General features: G+C 45.9%; 1 protein-coding gene across 1 annotated transcript in view; it reads left to right on the forward strand.

The window, feature by feature from the left end:
* ANKRD33B (ankyrin repeat domain 33B) overlaps positions 1–20,355 on the forward strand; it is a 70,132-nt gene that overhangs the window by 28,757 nt on the left and 21,020 nt on the right. The window contains exon 2 of the mRNA XM_069492495.1: positions 15,368–15,497. Within this exon, the coding sequence (XP_069348596.1) occupies positions 15,368–15,497 (130 nt within the window). The remainder of the gene's footprint in view (positions 1–15,367; positions 15,498–20,355) is intronic.

Genomic DNA, 20,355 nt, shown 5'->3' on the forward strand with positions numbered 1-20,355 from the left:
GTCATGCTGCCCTTTGGCCCCATGGGACCGGGTGACTCTCAGGTGGAGGACCAAGGAGCTGGTGGCAAGACCAGTTAGGTGGCATTCGAGGGGGTACTGTAGGCACCTTATCCAGGTTAGGTAAGGATTTATTTGGATATACGTAGGACAGAGACTGGGCATGACCAGAAAGTGGGTAAACTTCCCCATTAAAAGAAAGCCAATCAAAATAAAAATCCGCAAGACCAGCGAGTGGAGCTGTGTGTCTGGCATCCTGGCAAGGCGCCCAGGTGCAGAGCTGGACATCCTCACTGTCGCTCTGAGAGCCTCGCCAGTGCACCAGCCCTGCATCCTCAAACGTTAGGTGCTGCCGACCACCTGGGGGCTTGTTCAAGTAAACGCAGGCTCTGGTTCAGGAGGTCTGGGCTGGGCCGGGCCGGAGAGTCTGCATTTCTAACGTGCTCCCAGGTGAGGCTGGTGCTCCTGCTCCAGGGACCCCACTTGGAGTGGCCGGAGTCAAACTTGAACCCAACAGAAAACAGTAAATAGATTGTTTCGGAGAATAATTAGCTAGGTTATTCATCTCCAATCACTGGGTTGGGTTTTATTAAATTATGCCACACTTTATGTGATATAAACCAGTATTTGTGCATTACAGGCCCAATATTTGTGAAAACATTGACTTGGAAAAAGTTCCAGAGTTTTCTTTATCACGAGCAGAACATGCTGTCGTCTGAGTGCCGGCAGCGGACCAGCTGGGCAGGAGCTCCCGGAGTGCGAAGCGCTCTGAGGAGGCTAAATATCCAAAAAGGGGTTCCATTCTTTGAGTTGATGTTAGTGGACGATTCAGAATCCTTTCTTGAAATTTTTGTGGAGCATTTTTGCAAGAAATTCATAAAGCCAGTCATAACCTGTAGACCCTGACAGGTCCACCTCATTTTGCACATATTGATTGGTTGCTTGTAAATCTATTGATAGCCTCCCAGCGCTCTCCAGACAAGGACGAGAAGCGGCTTTCTCTTTTCTGAACTGTTTTCTCACTGCCTATGAACTCTGGGAAGCTTTATCAGAATTTTTTCTTCTTTATAAATTTTGTATTTTCTGATTATTAAATAAAAATAAGTGTCATTTATTTTGAGACTTTTTACTACAGAAAAGTATAAAGAACAAGAAGTCAATGTATATAACCTTATCACTCAGAATCAATTACTACAAAAATCTTGGTGGTTTTCTTTCTTGTTTTTTTAATGTATTGTTGGTAGATAATTTTATAGAATTGTTATAAATATATATTTATTTTCATTTTATATGGTAATATAAGCCTTTTTTCATGACTAAAATTCTTCATATATCTCCTTTTTACTAATGTTTGATAACATATAAGATTATACCATAGAAAAAATGTTTTTTAAATTTTTTTTGGTAACTTCAAAGAATATTTTTGAAAAAAGAAAAAGAGGAAAAAATAGCATTGTCTTCATCTCTTCTAGGAAGATAGTGAGTCCTGGTTGAAGCCCACAGGGGAAATTTTCTTAGCTGATGTGTGGCATTAATTATATCGAGTTAGACCAAGCATAACATCTAGTAGATATCAGTGTTTATTAATAAAATACTAATACATTTTATTTAATTAGATATTTTCTTACATAAACTTGTATTCAACCTTAATGCAATGATCCAGTTCTCAAGACAGAAACATAAAATGTTCTGTTAATACGTATATGGTTTAGAATATTGCAAATGGATTTTGTCATTAGTCTCTTATGATTTGTGGATGTTTGTATTATCTAATGCTGCATAACATCACCTCAAAACATAGTGGCTTAAAAGAACAATGATCATTATTGTCTCTCACAGTGTCTGTGGCTCAGGAATTCAGGAGTAGCGTGGCCAGGCAGTGTTTGAGGGTTTGCTGTGAGTTACAGGAGGATGTTGGCTGTGGCTCTGATTGTCTGAAGCCTGGCTCCCTCCCACGGCTGGCAGGCTGGAGTTGAGAGTTGGCTGGGACCTCACTTCCTCTCCCTGGGATCTCTCTGCAGGGCTGCTTGAGTGTCCACAGGGCTTGGGGACTGCCACCAGAGCTGGCAATCCAAGAGACCAAGGTGCATATGCCATTACTCCTGCCATAGTCTGTTGGTCATGTGGTGCCAGCCCTGGTTCAGCATGGGAGGTGGTTACCAAGGGTATGAATTCCAGGAGGCAAAGGTCACTGGGGCCATCTCGGCCACCACGACTGTCATTGTGAATATTAGAAGTATGTGGTGTGGAATAGATAAGAAAGGATATTCATGTCAGACGTACATGGTAAGAGGACAGAATCCAAACTCCTTGTGGTTGTAATTCATCCCCTGCATGAGCTCTTTCTCATTGAGTAGGCTGGTTTCCATTCCATCCAGTTCTCTACAGTTGGCTCTTCTAGCCATTCTATTTCCTTGAAGTTCTCTGTTGAACTTTGTACATCCATTGTAAAAATTCCATGCTTAATTTCAAAATGAGGGAGTGAATAAATGGTCAGAAGAACATGTAATTGTTATTGGTAGTCACTGCCTTCAAGTCAACTGTTAGTTAACGGGTGTGGCTTTCTGTCATCGCTGAATGCTTGTAAGATATCTGTGAACACCTCTCCCAGTGCTGGGGAAATCAGACAAGCCTCTGAGATAGAAATCGATTTCCTGTGTGTGTGTGTGTGTGTGTGTGTGGCTGGTCTTGTGAAGAGAATACAGTGCAACAAAACAGTAGATTCGTAAATTACTAGTAATCTAAAATTGTAAACCCAAACAAGAATTTTGCGGTGATAATAAAATTTACGTTTTATGAAAAATTTATTCTAAAGGGAAGTTGTTTGAATGGCTGACAACGCTGAATTTATCAAATCCTAATTCCAGGGCTACCAGGTGAGTACTCCCTCAGAAAGAATTCTCTTGATATAGTTTACGTATTTATTTATTTTTAGTCATGTTTACCTGATTTCTTTATTTAACATGGTTTATCAGGCAACTCTTTATTTGAAACAGAAAAGCATGAATAAAAATACAAATGTCACCTATAGCACTGCTGCCAGTATAACTTTACATAACTAAAAAAATGTGTACACCTAAAGAGCACATTGAAACAGATTCAAAACATATACTAAAATCGCAAAAGGCTCCTGTCTCACAGGATATGCCTTGAAGGTGGCCAGTTAAATTTCTTCCATCTCCTTTCAGAAAAATAAAAGATCTTTTATGAACATGCAAGAACCACACACACATTTTAGAAATGCACACAAGAAGAGATCACACCACATCCACTCTTCTAACCTGTGGTTGTTACCATTTTTTCACTTAATACATGCCATAAAGATCTTTCCACATCAGCACCTGCGTTGGGACCTCATTCCTGCCTCGGGTGACACGTTGCCCCGTAGCATAGGCTTAATTAGCCACCAGTCAACTCTTGATGTATATTTGGGTTGTTTTAGGCTTTTGCAGTTACAGGTCTTTATGCAGATGTCGTGACACACTTTTGATGTCCCTAAAGTGAATCCTCAGCGCGCCGTTCCTGGGCCACTTTCGTTTTCGAGTTTGGCTGCTGCTTTCACATCTTTATTATTCGTCTCTAGATCTGGGGGCACCAGCCGGGGTGACACTTACCACGCTGAAAGGCTTTTCTGAGGTTTCTTGGAACCTCAAGCCATTTCCTTTCTTGGCTGTGGAAGACAGATAAAAAGCCCGCGTCACCGTGCGTCAGCCCTCGGTTGAGAGTAAGTTGAGCGCTGTGCGAGGCAGGAGGTGCGGACACGTTCCGGGGCGTGCGCGTTCATTCACGTGCTTCTCGAGGCTCTTGTAGGTCTCAGGCCTCGGGAAACAAAGTTAAAAAGATAGGATCCTTCCGCACTGGGAGCTCACGGTCCAGCGAGGACCGACGTGTGCGAGGCAGCCCATGAGAGCATCAGGAAATGAGCGAAAAGGGCCGGGACTCGCAGGAGGCTTGGACACGCGCGGCCGACTAGCAGGTGGGGCCACAGAGGGAGGAAGGGCACTGCGGGCAGAGGCCACCGTGCATGTGGAGGCCTGAAAAAGTGAAGCCTGGTACTAGGGAGAACCCAAACCATGGGGACCTGGCGTGGCCATGGGAGAGTTCAGAAGCCGTGGGTGCAGCACGCTCGGGCACTAAGTGGTACTGCATAGAATGTAGATCCCAGGCTGCTGGATTCAACATGTGTAAAATGTTTTGGGGATGTGTGGCATGACATACTTGCCAGAGTTTCATTTTGCAAGCTAAGAAAGAAATTAAAAAGTCATAAACTCCTAACCCCATCATTTTATAATTGTAAGTACATTTTATGCCCAATCCAGTAGCAAAGATACAACCTTACAATAAGGACAGATCTTCCCAAGGGAAAAAATAGTAGGTAGCCATTGACACACTGACGCATTTATGAATGTATACTACTGTAATATGTACGTGTATGTATTCCGCATGGGCTATGTCTACTGTGATAACAAATAACCCCACATCTCAGTGGCTTAAAATAACAAGATTTTTGCTTCTTGCTCATTCATGTGCACTGGCTGGAGGTGGGGGTGGGGCTCTGCTCCCCCTGCCCCCACCCAGGGCCGGGGTCTGAGAGCCACTCCATCTCTGAGCCTCAAGGACAGTCAAGGCAGAGAAAAGGGAAAGTGTACCTCCTACACTGCCTCTTAAACCGTCCACCTGGAAGGGACACATGCCATTTCACTTACATTTCAGCGCCTAAAGCACATCAGACAGTCAAGTCAGAATTCAAAAAGGGTAGGGAAATGCAATTTTACAGAGAGGCAGGAAGAAGTAGATAATGTGGGAATGGCCCTGGTGACTACTACAATTGAATTATCTTGTTTTTGTTTTTGTTTTCATTTTATACTTTGGTTGTCTACCTTGGCCAGCTCCTCATGGCCATGGCCCATGGTTGGGTGAGCATGTATCCTACAGGTGCTAACATATGGGATAAGTGAAGAGAAGGGACAAGGTTGATAGGGACATTTTTGAGGAATACTGAGGGCGAGTTGGCACAGTGAAACACACTGGAGGATGAGCTTCCAACTACTTGTTTTCCTGCTAGACTCTCTGTGAGTTCATCTTATTATTTATAGCTCCACGTTACTGAGTCAACCACTCTCAACAGCAGTTTCCTTTGTCCCTCTCTAGGAGGTGCAGGAAATGCCTGTTTCTGGTAGCTTGAGCCTGTCTTCTCAGGGCGTCCTCTCATGGCCTGCTGTCTGGTGTTTTGCACGGTTTTCTTTTTCTGCCCCTTTCAGTAGGGTTGATAACTGAATTTGATTTTTTAAAATGACGCTTGGTAATCAAGCATAGCCAAGACAATTTTGGAGGGGAAGAGCAAAACACAAGACCACAGCATTAAATCAGTATTGTCCCAGGGCCAAGGTGGATTGCTAAACTAATGGAACCAGACTCCAAAATGCGTCATACCTAAACTGGAATATGCCTGAGCATGATGTTGCTACTTAAACAATCAATGGAAAAAGATGGAATTTATCCATACATTGTGCTAGGGAAGTTGACTTGCTGTTCAGAAAAAAATAAAATTAGATTTCTACACTATATCATCTATGAAAGTAAAGACCATGGTGGATTAAAGATCTAACTATGAAAAAATATACTTTGAAACTTTTGGAATTAAATATAGAGGAAAATCTGTATGGGCTTTGAATAGGAAGTATTTCTTAAACAAATTACAAAAAGCATTACCATAAAGAAAACAATTAATAATTCAATTACATTAAAATGTAAAATTGGGTGGTGAGTTAAAAAGCAAATGGTAGATGTAGAGAAAGCAATCTCGACACCCTTGACAGAGCTCTAGGGTCTGGGGGCAACGTTCACAGAGGCACCAGCTCTCCATGGGTCCTGAGAGGGACAGCCTCTTCACACTTTGTGCCCCAGGTGTTCCTTCGCCACATTCTAGTGCCAGCCGTGGGGAGGTTTAGTTGGGGTTGAGCTGCCCAGTGGTGTAGCCATTAGCCTCAAGTGGCTGTTGAGCCCAGTGTAATTGAGATATGCTGTATGTATAAAGTACACACTAGAGTAGTAAGAAAAAAAAAATTAAACTATCTCATTAATTTTTTTTATTGCTTACATGCTGAAATGGTAGTATTTTGGATGTGTTGGGTTAAATGAAACACATTGTTAAGATTCATTTCTTTTTGCTTTTATTAACGTGGACACTAGAAAACTTAAAATTACATTTGTGGCTGTCATTATGTTTCTGTTGGGCAGTGCTGACCTCGAGGATGTAAAGAGCTCAGACTAATCAATAAGGAGAAGCCCAAGAAGCCCATAAGAAATGGGCAAAGGCCATAAATAAGCCATTCACCCAAGAGGAAATCGAGGCAGCCAGTAGGTGTGCTGAAAGATGTTCCATCTTACTGGCCGTCAGGGGAATGAACGTTAAAACATGGTAACAATTTATACAGATCAGATTGGTGAACATTAAAGGGTATTGGGTATTGGTGAGAATGAAGAGAATTTATAACTTTCATCCTCCGATGGGGGAGTTTAAGTCGCTGCAAGCACTTTGGAGAGCATTTTGGCTCATTCACAGCAGTGGTTCTCTCCTGGGGCAGTTTTACTCCCCAGGGGACATTTGGCAAGGTCTGGAGACATTCTTGGTTGTCATAAACGGGGTAGAGGATGAGATGGCATCTAGAGGGGAGAGGCCAGGGATGCATCTAAACATCGCACAATACAGGGGACAGCCTTCTGGAATAAAGCATTATCCGCCCCAAAGTCAATAGTGCCCTGGCCGAGGAACTGACACAGATGAGGTTTCTTAGCAATTTCCAGCTCGGGTGCCTCAGGGGGTCCAGATCAGGGCTTTCATTTCAGTGCTCTGTATTTGCAATTGTGGGGCTTTGGAAGCACTTAGTGCCTGTCAGTTTGGGGAAAGGGATGAACATGCAGAGTCACTTAGTAGTCACAAGCAGTGGCCAGTTATTTGGATAGATCCCAGGTCCAGCTGAGTGAGTACATACACCAAGTTTCAGGCCCACATGTACACGGAAATAGCATTTTGTGTAAATATTTGCAATACAAAATAATGTTCTATGTTGAAAGTATTGTTTATGGATACATATGTAATATGCATATGTAATAAAAATTCAGACGCAAAATCAGGAAGACGAAGGTACAAAAGGAGATTTCAACTCCTTTTGCAATGTTGATTTCTTCAGAAAGCTTGAAGCAACTATGACAAAATATTTGCATTTGTTACTGTAATCAATGCAGACATGAGTGTTTGTTATATCACTTGCTTTCTATTTTACTTTTCTCTATATTTGGAATTTTATTCCATAATAAACACTCACACACACATACCAAAGAGCACTTGGGAACAGCGGCTGCCTGAGTGAGAGCAGTTCATCAATAGGGTTGTCCCTGTTTCTATGTGGTTCACCTGCCCTTCCCCAGCACTGACCTTTGGTAGGTGTTTTTTGCATGGAATGTTCCGGGGGCTTGGTTACTGTGAGCTGGCTTTGGAGAGGCAGGGTGCCTAGGGGGCAGTGTCTGACCTGCAGCGGTGCTGGGGCCACACCCTGCAGTGGGTGGCAGTTGGGACCTGCCTTCTGGCCAGGTGGGCCCCTCCCTCTGCCCCCTGACACCACTCTGCATCAGACCTGGATGTGACCTTTACCACCAAAGTTCTTTTTTATTTTTATTTATTTATTTATTTATTTTGAGACAGAGTCTCACTCTGTTGCCCGGGCTAGAGTGAGTGCCGTGGCGTCAGCCTAGCTCACAGCAACCTCAAACTCCTGGGCTTAAGCGATCCTACTGCCTCAGCCTCCCGAGTAGCTGGGACTACAGGCATGTGCCACCATGCCCGGCTAATTTTTTGTATATGTATATTTTAGTTGTCCATATAATTTCTTTCTATTTTTAGTAGAGACGGGGTCTCACTCTTGCTCAGGCTGGTCTCGAACTCCTGGCCTCGAGCGATCCACCCGCCTCGGCCTCCCAGAGTGCTAGGATTACAGGTGTGAGCCACCGCGCCCGGCCTTACCACCAAAGTTCTAACAACACATCCCAGAAAGTAATCTGGCTCGAGATACTACAAATCAAACTGAGGGAGTGTATTTAAAGGAAACTATTAATAGATGTCATATCATATAAATTGCATGCAGATTTGAGTTTCTGGGGAGACCCTGCAGAGAGGAAGTTTGCTACCTGAGCTTGGAGGTTGAGTTCATTCAACACCCCTGAGACTTGATTGGGAAGGGTTTGCCTTGTGTGACCCAATGCACAGCTTAATGCAGAATTTAAGACAAGCAGTGGCGGTTGATACGCATGTCTTGTCTTCGCTGGAAGCTGCACATGTTGAAGATTCCCTGCCTTACATGGGACATTCTCATGCTCTTTCATTCCAGGTTAGGCCCATGGAAAGGATTCCTGTCTGTGGAGCTGGGCTTATAGCTGCAGTTCTCACCATTTTTCTATAATATGTTTCAGTAATGAGCTAGTGTTATGAGCTCTTAGAATTTTTAAGACTTTCATAAAATATCCTTTTCTTTGGAATCTCATTTTAAGAATAGGTTAATTAGATAGTGTCTTAGTCCATTCCAGTTGCCATAGCAAAATACAATAAACTGGGTGCCTTATAAACAACAGAAATTTATCTCTAACAGTTCTGGAGACTGGGAAGTCCAAGATCTAGGGCCTGCTTTCTGGTTCATGGATAGCACCTTCTCACTGTGTCCTCACATGGTGGAAGAGGCAAGGCAGCTCTTCCGGCCTCCTTTATAAGGGCACTAATCCCTCATGAGGGCTCCACCCTGGTGACCTAATCACCCCCAAGGCCCTAGCTCCTAATACCATCACCTTGGGGGTTAGGATTTCAGCATATGAATTTCGAGGGGTCAGAGAAGCATTCGGTCCACTGCAGATGATAAGGATGTGTCTCCGGAAGATATTTGGAATGGAGAATTTGAGTGGATCTTTCTACACGTTGTCTGTGTGTACCTGCATCCTCCGTGTGAGCTGAACTGGGAAGTCGGTTGCTCGGGGAGTTCATCTCTCTTTTGCCACTGCATTTGCTGTGATTGAATGGTATAACTTATTTTTATCCCAGATGCCCACCCCCATCTCCAGGGCAATATTTTCTTAGAACCCCTGATGATTTTTTTTTTGGGGACAGGGTCTTGCTCTGTTGCCAGGGCTGGAGTGAAGTGGCGTCATCATAGCTCACTGCAACTTCGCACTCCTGGGCTCAAGTGATCCTCCTGCCTCAGCCTCCAGAGTAGCTGGGACTACAGGCTCATGCCATCACCATGCCCAGCTAATTTTTCTATCTTTTGTAGAGACGGGGTCTCTCTCTTCCTCAGGCTGGTCTCGAACTCCGGGCCCCAAGCAATGGGCCTCCCAGAGTGCTAGGAGTGCTACGATTACAGGCGTGAGCCACCAGGCCCGGCCTCCGATGATTTTAATTCACATTAAAACATCCTGAGATTTTCAAAACTACTCCAAAAACACTTTACCCAACAAATTACAAGCACTCTAGCCATAACTCCTGGCTGCCTTTTAGAAATATAGTATTTTATATCTTTAGAGGATCAGAATTCTTAAATTCTTTCATAAAGCCACATAAACATTTCCCCCGACCTGTTGATGGTATTATTATAGTGTTTAATAGAAATGGATTTTCAAGGACCTGAAATTTACTCTCTTGGTTCTAAATTAAAAAAAAATTATATTAGAGGTAATGGAATTTTTTCTCTCATTGGAACATGGATAAGGTCCTTTTCCTTCTGGATGATCAGGAGAATGGCTCTATCTGTCCTTGTGCCACAGGTGCCATGTGGCTGTGGGGCTCGTCTGTGCGTCTTTGTGGCTCTGTCTCTTCCCTGGCTGTGTCAGCTCTTTCCCCTCCTGCCCACGGCCGGGCCCAACGCGGCATCTGCCCCTCCTCCTCTCTTCACAGTTCTTTCTGTCAGCTGTTTGCAATGGTTATTGTAAAACTGTTTCCTAATGAGAACGTTATTAATGTAAACATTGTGCTTGTTTACTTTTTTCCACTGTTAATTAAAATGATATGAGTTCCTCACTCATACAGCTTTGTTTTAAAGAGGTCTGACTGTAAGAAACATCTAGGGTAAAAAGTGAAAGTAAGCCGGGCTTTGTGGTGCGTGGTCCCAGCTCCAAGGGAGGCTGCGGCGGGAGGATCGCTTGAGCCCACGAGTTCAAGGCTGCCGTGAGCTACAATCGAGCCACTGCACTGCAGCCTGGGTGACAGAGCGAGACCCTGTCTCTAAAAAAAAAAAAAAAAAAAAAAAAAATTAAAGAAAAAAGTGACAGAACTTCTTCCAAACTGTTTCTTCTCCACCCACTCTGTGTTAGTCAAGAGATCTCCAGAGAAATAGGGTGTGGGTGTGTGTGTACCTACTTAGAGAGATTTGCCTTGAGGAATTAGCTCACATGATTGTGGGGGCTGGTGAGTCCACAATCTGGAGACCCAGGAGAGAATTGCAGTTTGAGTTTCGAGGCCGTCTTCTGGTCAAATTCCTTCTTGCTGGGATGGAGGGAATGTCAGCCTGTTTTCCTCTGAAGATCTTCAGTGGAATAGATGAGGCCCACCCACACGGTGGAGAGTAATCTGCTTCACTCAAAGTCCACTGATTTGAATGTCAGCCTCTTCTAAATTCATACCTTCGCAGAAACTTCTAGAATAGTGGTATCTGGGTATTGTGGCCTAGGCAAGTTGACACATGAAATTAATCATAACGCACCTCCTAGTCGCCTTCCTTCTATTCTTAGCATTTTACTGTGATCCTTCTAGATGTTTTCTATACAATTTCCAATTGCATGTGTGTGTGTGCACGTGTGTGTGTGTGTGTGTGTGTGTGTGTTGAGAGCTTTAACCCACTTAAATGATTATCTCTCTCTCTCTCTCTCCTGCCTTTAATTTGTTAACATAATAATGATGTTATTAGATTCCAGAGTGTTAAATCATCCTTTCTTCCTGCAGGGAATGGGGTTCTGGTTGGTTTGTTTTTGTTTTTTGATGCAGAACCCTTACAATTTTTAAGTAGAAACATCTCAACTTATTTTTTCCATTGTTCCAACTTTTCTTTTTTTTTTTTTCAACTTTGAGACATTTATGGTTTTTTTTTTAATTTTATTTATTTTTTTATTTCAGCTCATTATGGGGGTACAAAAGTTCAGGTTATATATATTGCCCATGCCCCCCCATGCCCCCGAGTCTGAGCTTCAAGCGTGTCCATTCCCCAGACAGTGCACATCGCACTCATCATGTAGGTATGCACCCATCCCCTCCCGCCACCCCCATCCCCCCTCAGTCAGAACTTCAAGCGTGTCCATTCCCCCGGCAGTGCGCATCGCACTCATAAAATTAGGATTGTGTTTTGAGGGCCTGGAAGTTCTAGCTGACCTCCAAATGGGGGCTTCCACTCATAGGTAGCTTACTTTTTTCTTAATGATGTTATTATTTTAGTTTCATGAATGTTCTGCTTTTAATATAAAAAATAACTTATTGGTGGCTTCAGGGAGCCACCTGCAAGTGGGTTTCTGTTGAGAGAGCAAGTGGACAGTTTTTACCTGTGCTTCACGCTTTAGTGACAGTCATCTCAGCAGAGGGTGATCAGGTGTCGCCAAAGATTGCCCCTCCCCTTCCACTCTCTTTGGGGACACCAAAAAGTCTTCAGCTAAAAAGAGAATGTAAACTACTGTTAAATACCAATTTTAAACTTAGAAATGTCAGTCTTTTGGAACAGAGCCCAGGAGGTAGAGGACAAAGGTGAAGATTTTCAATAGTAATGTGAGTCAATGTGAGGACTAGAGTCACTGCTCATGTGTCTGGTGCCTTTTTATCCAGAACCCTCAAGTTTAGTTGTCTATTTCTTTTCCTTGGTAATCATCATTTCTGTCCAAAGAATATGCTGAAAATGTCTGAGGCTGCTCTCAGCAGAGGCTGCTGCACATTTTGGGCAGCCTTAGCTTGGGGGGCTGGAGGAGCAGGAGAGAGAGGAGAGGAAGGGGCTGTGTTTCCAGAACAGACGCCCTCACTGGTCGGGGGAAGAGGACGTGGAGGTGAGGTTGGTCCTGAAAGACCTAATTTAAGAACCAGGTACTTCCGGAGCCCTGGAGAGCTCCCCTCTCTTACGCCCCAACCAGGAGTCCTCCTTCTCACCCCGAGTCCTCAAGTGAAGGTTGGGTGTTGAGGTTGGCAGTGGCAGAAGCCATTTGAGACCTTCTTACAGGGCAGGTTTGCAATATATGTTAAAAGGTATCAAAATATCTATTTCCTTTAATCCAGAAATACTGCTAAGAATGTCTCCCGAGAAAACAAGGAATGATATGCACAAAGCCTTAGCTCTAGAGATTTTTATTGCAGGGTTTACTTATAAGAGAGAAAAATGAGAAACAGACAATCTAAGTGTCCAAAAGTAGGCATTTGTTAAATGACTATGATTCTCCCACACGTAGAATATAATTCTTTATATCTATTAGAAATTTTGACACAGGTATTTTTATTGATGTGAAAAGATGTTGCTGATATATTCCTGACTGAAACTAAAATAACACGATTTTAGTTTAAAGAAAAAGTGTGTGTGTTTGAGATTGTATGTCTAGTCTATAATTTTTTTTCTTTATGATTTTTGGATTTTTTTCTGCAATAAATATGAGCTACTTGTATAATTATATCAAAAGAAAGAGGTTACATTGTGTTCAGTATGCCTTATTTATAAGTCAAGAAAGTGTGGAATACTAGAGAACTACTTTAATCCAAAGAATTTTGGCATGATTTTCGGGTGCTCGCCGGGTGGAATGGTGAGTTTTCCGTCTCATTCCTGCAACGGGGAGCTGACAAGTGAGGCGGGAGAATGAAGGCGTTGGTGTCAGTGAACTCTTGAGTTGTCAGAAAAACTGAAAACCTCAGCAGCTTTGAAGTGGAGTCTGTTTGCAGCTCATTCCATGCTCTTTTCTCTTTAAAATTAAATTATTGTGAAACATTTCATTCTCCAGATGGAATGACTATTTCAAAGAATGCTTGAGCTAGCTTGAGTATATCAAATGGCCTTTACTGTAGTCACAAAATGATTGACTTGACTATGCTGTGGTATGGATGTCAGGGTTAAAAAAAAATCAATGGTATTCCCTGGAACTTTAAAAATGTTAATATTTGTGAGTGAATATTCTTTCGGAAGGGCAGCTGGGACTCATATTGAGATAAGCAGGGCAGCTGCCCTTGCCTTCTCCTTGTTCCATGAAAAGTTACGTTCTTATCAAAAATCTCGTAAAAATAGGGCTGGACCACTGTGGGGTGCTCTACACCTGCACTCTGTGTCCCCATGCAGTGTGGGTGTGACTGGCAGCACATAGAGTCACTTGATTGGGAGCTCTAATCCTGGCTTGAATTTTTTTTTTTTTTTTGAGACTGGGTCTTGCTGTGTTGCCCAGGCTGGAGTGCAGTGGAGTCGTCATAGCTCACTGCAACCTCAGACTCCTGGGCTCAAGCCATCCTCCTGCCTCAGCCTCCTGAGTAGCTGGGACTACAGGCATGCGCCACCATGCCTGGCTAACTGGCTTGAATTTTAACATCTCAATGTGTCCACGTGTATGGGAGAGAACCTGAGTCTTAGGCTGTTTGCTTTGTTACAAGGTATCTTAGCTTGGGCTGCTGTGACAAAACACCAGAGACTGGTGGCTAATAAGCAACAGAGGTCTATTTCTCACACTTCTGGAGGCTGGATGTCCAGGGTGCCTGCATGGTCGGGTCCGGCTGGGCCCTCTTCTGGATCGCAGACTGTCAACTTGTGTTGTCACATGGGGACAGGGGGGCAAGAGTGCTCTCTGAGGTCCCTTTCATAAGGGTACATGAGGGCTCCACCTTCATGACCTCATCACCCTACAAAGGCCCCACCTCCTAGTACTATCACCTTGGGGGTTAGGATTTCAGCATTTGGTAAATATTTAATTAATAGATCTTCAAAATTATGATCAACTTGTTTATCTGTTCAGCTTGGACCCCTCTCTCTGCAACTCCATGCTGTGGTCCACCTGTCTACCCAACGTCTCGCCCTGGCTGTCCGATGACAGTCTCGGATGCAGCGCTGAAGTCCCCATGCTCTTTCCCACCATGCTCTGCCTGTGTCTTCTCCACCTCATTTGAGGGCCACCGTGTTCACCCTGTTGCTGCAGCTAAACCTCTGGGGGCTCCCTGGACTCTTCTCTTTCTCTCAGCACTCACCTCCATTCCAACAGCAAATCTACCTTCCCAAGATTCCAGAGCCCAAACTCATCTCCCACCAACTGCTCCTACCCTGATGTCCTCTCCTGCCTGGCTCTGCAGTGGCCTGACCGGCGGCCCTGCTCCCACTGTGGTCTCCTGGAGCCTCTTTTCCACCTAGCAGTGGAGTGGCTGCAGGTGATTGACAGCAACTGCTCAGGACGGTCCTCGCACTCAGAGTGAACCCCGGGGTCCTGGCCGTGGCCTCCCAGCTCTCTGTGGCCTCTTGGACTCCCTGTCCTCCCCGCCCCCGCTCACTCTGCTCTGAGCCTGCTGGCATCGGCTGCTCCCTGGATGGTCCCCGACCCGTCACGACTTGGGGCCTTTGCTCGAGCTGTTTGCTCTGCTGGGGGCATTTCCTCCTCTCCACGGCCCCTCGCCATCACTTCACCTATTGCACACCTGGGCCCCCACTCACCTCCTGAGCCCACCTGGACCACCAGGGCCTGCCCTGCCCTCACGGCCTCCCTTGCCTCCTCTGCTGTCTACATACTCTGACATTTATTTAATGTGTGAGCTCCAGCCGGGCGAGGTGGCTCACAGCTGTAATCCCAGCACTTTGGGAGGCTGAGGTGGGAGGAGCACTTGAGCCCAGAAGTTTGAGACCATCCTGGGCAACATAGCAAGACTTCATCTCTACAAAAATGAAAACAAAAATAATTAGCCGGGCATGGTGGCCTGTGCCTGTGGTCCCAGCTGCTCGGGAGGCTGAGGCAGGAGGATCGCTTGAGCCCAGGAGTGCGAGGCTGCAGAGGGCTGTGATGGCACCATTGCACTCTAGCCTGGGTGGCGGAGCGAGGTCCCGTCTGTAAAAGGAAATCTCTATACGTGAGCTCTGTGGTTTATGTCTCCCTCCCTTAGGAAGGCTCGCCCCACGGGGGCCCTGGCTGTTCAGCTCCCTGTGTCTTGGGCCTCGGTCAGTGCTCAGTGGACATCTGAGAGTGCACAAGTGGCTTGCTCTAAACTGTGGCGAGAACCAGGACTCGGGGTCCCTGCTGCCGCTTGTCCGGCCGCCTGGGGGGCAGTGAGTGCCCCTCGGGGTCCTCTGCATCGACTGGTGGTGCCCCAGGTTCGCCCCTCTGACCCACTTCCGCTCTTTGTTTCTAGACTGGCCTCATTGTCGCCTGCTACCACGGCTTTGTGGATACTGTAGTGGCCTTAGCAGAGTGCCCCCACGTTGACGTCAACTGGCAGGACAGCGAGGGGAACACGGCCCTCATCACAGCTGCACAGGCAGGTAAGAGCTGGCCTCCCCCACCTCCCGGTGCTGCGATTGCTCCATTGTACTCGTGGAGCCGCGGCCACCGCTGTGGGCGGCTCACGTGTGATGCCGCAAGGGTGGAAGTGACCCAAAACCACATCCTGCTCCTGAGGGGGCCAGGGAAGGGCCATCGTGTGAGCGCACATTCTCCTTGTGCACTCGGGATGGAGTCTGCCCATTTGTGCAGAACTCGGTGTGGGGCAGCTCGAGCTCTGATACTGGCCAAAGCCCTTGAGTATGAAGCTGCCCCAGAAACCCACCTTCATCACTGCTGCACCCGGAGCATTGCACCCCCACCAAAGACGGGGCGGGGGCTCGAAGCTGGTGGACCCACTGGTCAAAGAGACAGGATTGTGTCTTCGTCAACTATGAAAGCAGACACGTTTAGAAGGTGACCTTGCACTTCAGCCATAGACTTGTCTTTTCTTTTTAATCCCTAATGCGATATGTACCTGTAGGTTTAAAGCAACGCCAGGAACTGCTTCCTGAGAGCTGTTTGGGTGTCAGTGTAATAGGTGAGACTGAATCAACGACAGCGTCTGTAACTGTGTGTCCAAGCGCGTGGCCTCAGCCCACCCTGGCCATCTCGGGAGGCTGGCACTGGTGTGCACACCGCCAAGTGCACCGGGGCTCTCCTCTGTCACAGCTGCGTTCAGACAGTTCTTGAGGCAAACACGAAAGCTTCGCTTGTCTCTTCATAATCACACTTTATTTGCAACTGTGGTTTTGACGGGGTTTACAAACGGACCCTTTTCAAAATTCTTGGCCTCTAAGGATTATATCTGTTTCATCAGTCAGGTTCTCAGTTGCAAGCAAGGAAATTGCCTCTGGCTGAGCCAGGAAGGGCAGGTTTGCCAGTGAAGGGAGGCGAGGCAGCCCGAGGCTGTCAGGAGTTGCTGAGAATCCCACGCAGGGCTGGTGCTGGAGGAAATCTCCAAACCACACCGAGGGTTGGTTCTGGGAGGGAAATGTCAGCTGCTGCTGCCACAGAGAGGCCTCCGGGTCCCTTCGAGCTTCACCAGCTCCTGTGTCAAAGCTGGCCTGGGTGGATCTGATGGGGGCGGGGGCAGGGAGGCTGGAGAAGCCAGGTTCTGGCGATTTCACCCCTGTAGCAGGAGGTGGTCTGTGCACGCTGCTTTTCAATCAAGATGCACACAGCAGAGAGCCCCCCAAACTTAGAAGGGGCCAGGGGCTGTGCTAACATGCGTTCCCCTCATCAGGGTTCAGACCCTGAAGCTTTGCGCAGTTGAGGGTCCAGGCTTTGAAAGCCCAGGCCACACCTCCTGAGCAGCAAGAGTGTGAAAGGATGGCATTCGGTGATCATGGACTTGTCCTTTGTTTCCCCCATGGGCCTGGGCCGTGTCAGGGACCAGGGCTGCAGAAGTGAAGGGCAATTCTGTCTGTGAGTGATTCTGCAGCTTCTGGGACAGAGAAATAGACATGAAGCCCCACGCTGTCTGCTCCGATGGAGGGGTGTGCCCAGGGCCATGGGACGAGAACACTCCATCTAGCCTGGCACTTCAGGACAGGGGGCTCGGAAGAGAGAAGTCCAAGGCAGGCTATTTTAGCCAATGCATTGCAAAGCCCTAGGGCCAAGAGGGAGACGGGCAGGTCTAAGGAATGGTGTATCTTAGGGACGGCACAGGCCGGCATGGCTGTAGGAGCACGTATCTAGGAGAAATGAGAAGAGGGCAGGGGCCAGATCACTAGGGGTGTAGACAGAGTGCAGGGGAATGCATGTCAGAGGCATGAAGCTGCCTGTGTGGCAACAGGGGCGGAGGAGGGTTCAGAGCGCAGAGAAGGGCCAGGAGCTCGCTGCTGGGCAGGAAGCACAGTGGTGGTGGTGGTGACGTAGGCCATGGAGGAGAGGTGGGATCTAGGATGGCTTTTGGGCTTCAGGACAGGGAATAAAACCAACCTCGAAGGGCGTGTAAGTAAAAGAATCGGGAGCAGGAAAAACGTGGGGTTGGTTTTTGGTCAGCATGACTTTGAAATGCTGAGAGACACCTAAGCAAAGAGGTCTCCATGGCAGGTGGAGAGAACGGAAACTCCAGAACCCGGTCCCTGCTGGAAGTACAGACGGGGGTTATCAGGAGCTGTTGGATGGCGAGAGCCAGGCCGTGGTTTAGATCGTGAACAGTATGAGAATGAACAATTAAAAGAGATTTCTTTTCTTATTGATTTGCGAGAGCTCTTTGTGTGTCCGAGATATTAGCTGCGGTTCAATACCCGTGATGTACTTTGTGAATTCTTACCTATTTGAAAGTGTTTTTATTCTGTGTTCACACATGAATAACAACCCGTCTGGGAATAATGATACTGGGCACCGTATTTTGCTCTCCCCTCCCCTCCCCTTTTCTGGAATAGTCTGAGTCCAGCCTGCTTTTCTGCATCTTTGTTGATCCTTGAGATTATCTCCCGCCCTTGCCCTTAACATTGGAAGAAAACAAAAAAACCTCACTATCATGTATCTCCATTCCTTTTGTTTGTGTTTGTTTTGACTTATATTAGGTATATATCTTTACTTTAGGCATAATTTTTCTGTTATCACTCTGAGTGCCGTGTCTGCCTTGCTCTCTCTCCTTCTGGTATTTATTCTCCCTGCAGACGAGGTCACCTCATCGTCCTGTCACTTTTTTCCTCTGTCCTTTTACTCTAAGACCTGGGGAAACCCTCATATGTAACCTTATTAATTTGTTTCTGTGCCATTGCTCACGACTTTGCTTAGAGATTCTAAGTTGGCAAGGGAATTGTCCCCTAAAACATTATTTTGAGAAATTCAGAAAAGCTGCCAGAAAAGTGTAAGGAACCCTTTATGAGATTCAACGGTAGTTAGTTTTGCCAGTTTGCGCTCTCTTGCGCTCTCTCTACTAACCAACTTGAAAGTAAGTTGCGGATGCCCACCCCTAAATATATCAGCATGTATCTCCTAAAAACAAGGGTATTCTCTTATGAAGCACAGTATCATTACCATACCCAAGAAATTTAACACTGTTGCAATAAAATTTACTCTAGAGCCTATATTCATATTTCCCCTAATTATCCGCCCCCCATTTCCTTTATAGTGTTTGCTGTTGCTTAAATTGGGGATAAAGTCAAGTATTAGGTATTTCATTTTGTTGTCCTAACACTTTCACCCTCGGACCTGAACGGAGCCAGGCCCTTTTTGTCCACGTGAACAGGGCAGATTTCATGGGCCGTAATCTGTGCACACACAGACCCTGCGCTTTTGTGGCCCTGGGCGTGGTGTGGTGCCTCCATCGCTGTCTTGAAATCTTAATAATTTCTGAAGAAGGAGCCTTGTGTTTTCATCTTGCCCTTGGGTCCGGTCAGGAAATGGACATTTTTGAAGAGTTGAGGCGAGTTCTTTTGTAGAACGTCCCACAGTCTGGATTTGTCTGATTGTTTCTTCAGAGCAAGACTCGGGTTTCACACTGTCAGTAAGAAGATGGCCTTGGCCATGATGTGTCCACAGTGTTTCCCTTGGGGAGTGCACACCGCCAGTCTGTCCCAGTGTCGGTGATAAATTTGATTAATTGGTCACAGTGATATCCATCATAGCTCTCCATAGTAAAGCTAGGTATTTCCCCCTTGTGATTAATAAGTAATCTGCAAGGTGATGCTTGGAGACTGTGTGAACATCCTGCTTCCCCGCCAACTTCACCACCTTTTCCCTAATGGTTTCCATTGGTAACCTTGCCCGTGTCATTTATTGTATGAGTGGCTGCAAAATAGTATTTTTCTAAATCTTTATTTCCTCTACGTTTATTATCTGGTATTTTTCTATAAATAAGAGCTTGTCTTTAACCCTGTCCCTTTTTTGAATATCTTTACATACTTATTTTAAAAAATTCAGTGTGTTCTACTTCAGTAATGCCATTATTCTTTCAGTACTTAACTTATCCCAAACCTGGCCAGTGGGAAACCCCTAAGACGGCCCCAGTGTCCTTTCGACACATTCCCTCAGTGTTTGAGAACGTTCTTGATTTGCGGCATATCAAAGTAGTCCAGACTCTCCCTGGACTTTCCCAGAGAAACGCATTTCAGAGGCATGAAGCTGCATGTGTGGTGACAGGGGCGAAAGGATCTGGGGACCCAGAGGAGGGTTCAGAGCACAGAGAAGAGCCAGGAGCCATTTGGCAGGAAGCACAGGGGGTGGTGGTGATACGTCTGCAACCAGCCATTTCTTCAAGGAACACTGGTTCTTTTTAGTGGGGAGTGGTATTTAGAAACCAAATTCTGGGCTCTAGATGTGCTCATTGGTACTCGATGTTACTGCTTTCAGGCCTTGCAGTGAGTAGAGTTAGAAAAAATATATTGACCAAAGGGGGGGTCCCTCCAGTTCAGATGCAGCACCGTGGCCCTCCTCTCCTTTCCCTGTGCTTATCCTCATTCTTCCTCTGTGGGAAACCTAGTTCCCAATCATCTCAATATACTCATTCTTCTCTGTCCTACAAGAAATACGCACAAAGCAGCGATACTAATGGATAATTTTCAAAAGCTTAAAAAGTGATTCTTATGCAAATATAAAGTGAACACTGGTTGATTAATGAAGGACCAGTAAGATGTTAAGTCCAGGTCAGAGGACATTTGAAGAACAGACACTTAGAGGCAATCATGAACGCTGAAATACGTTTGCTAATAGATGCGAAACCTGTATCCTGTACGGCAGTAAAATAAAGTGTTGGAGGTTATCCTTTCTATAACATGATGTTACAGATCCCTAGCCCCCACGGTGGTGGCACTAGGAGGTGGGGCTTTGGGGAGCTAATCCTGTTTAGATGAGGTCCTGAAGGTACTGCCTCCTTGATGGGGTTGATGTCCTTGTAAAAAC

The sequence above is a fragment of the Eulemur rufifrons genome, chromosome 17, assembly GCF_041146395.1.
Source record: "Eulemur rufifrons isolate Redbay chromosome 17, OSU_ERuf_1, whole genome shotgun sequence".
NCBI classification, from domain to species: domain Eukaryota; kingdom Metazoa; phylum Chordata; class Mammalia; order Primates; family Lemuridae; genus Eulemur; species Eulemur rufifrons.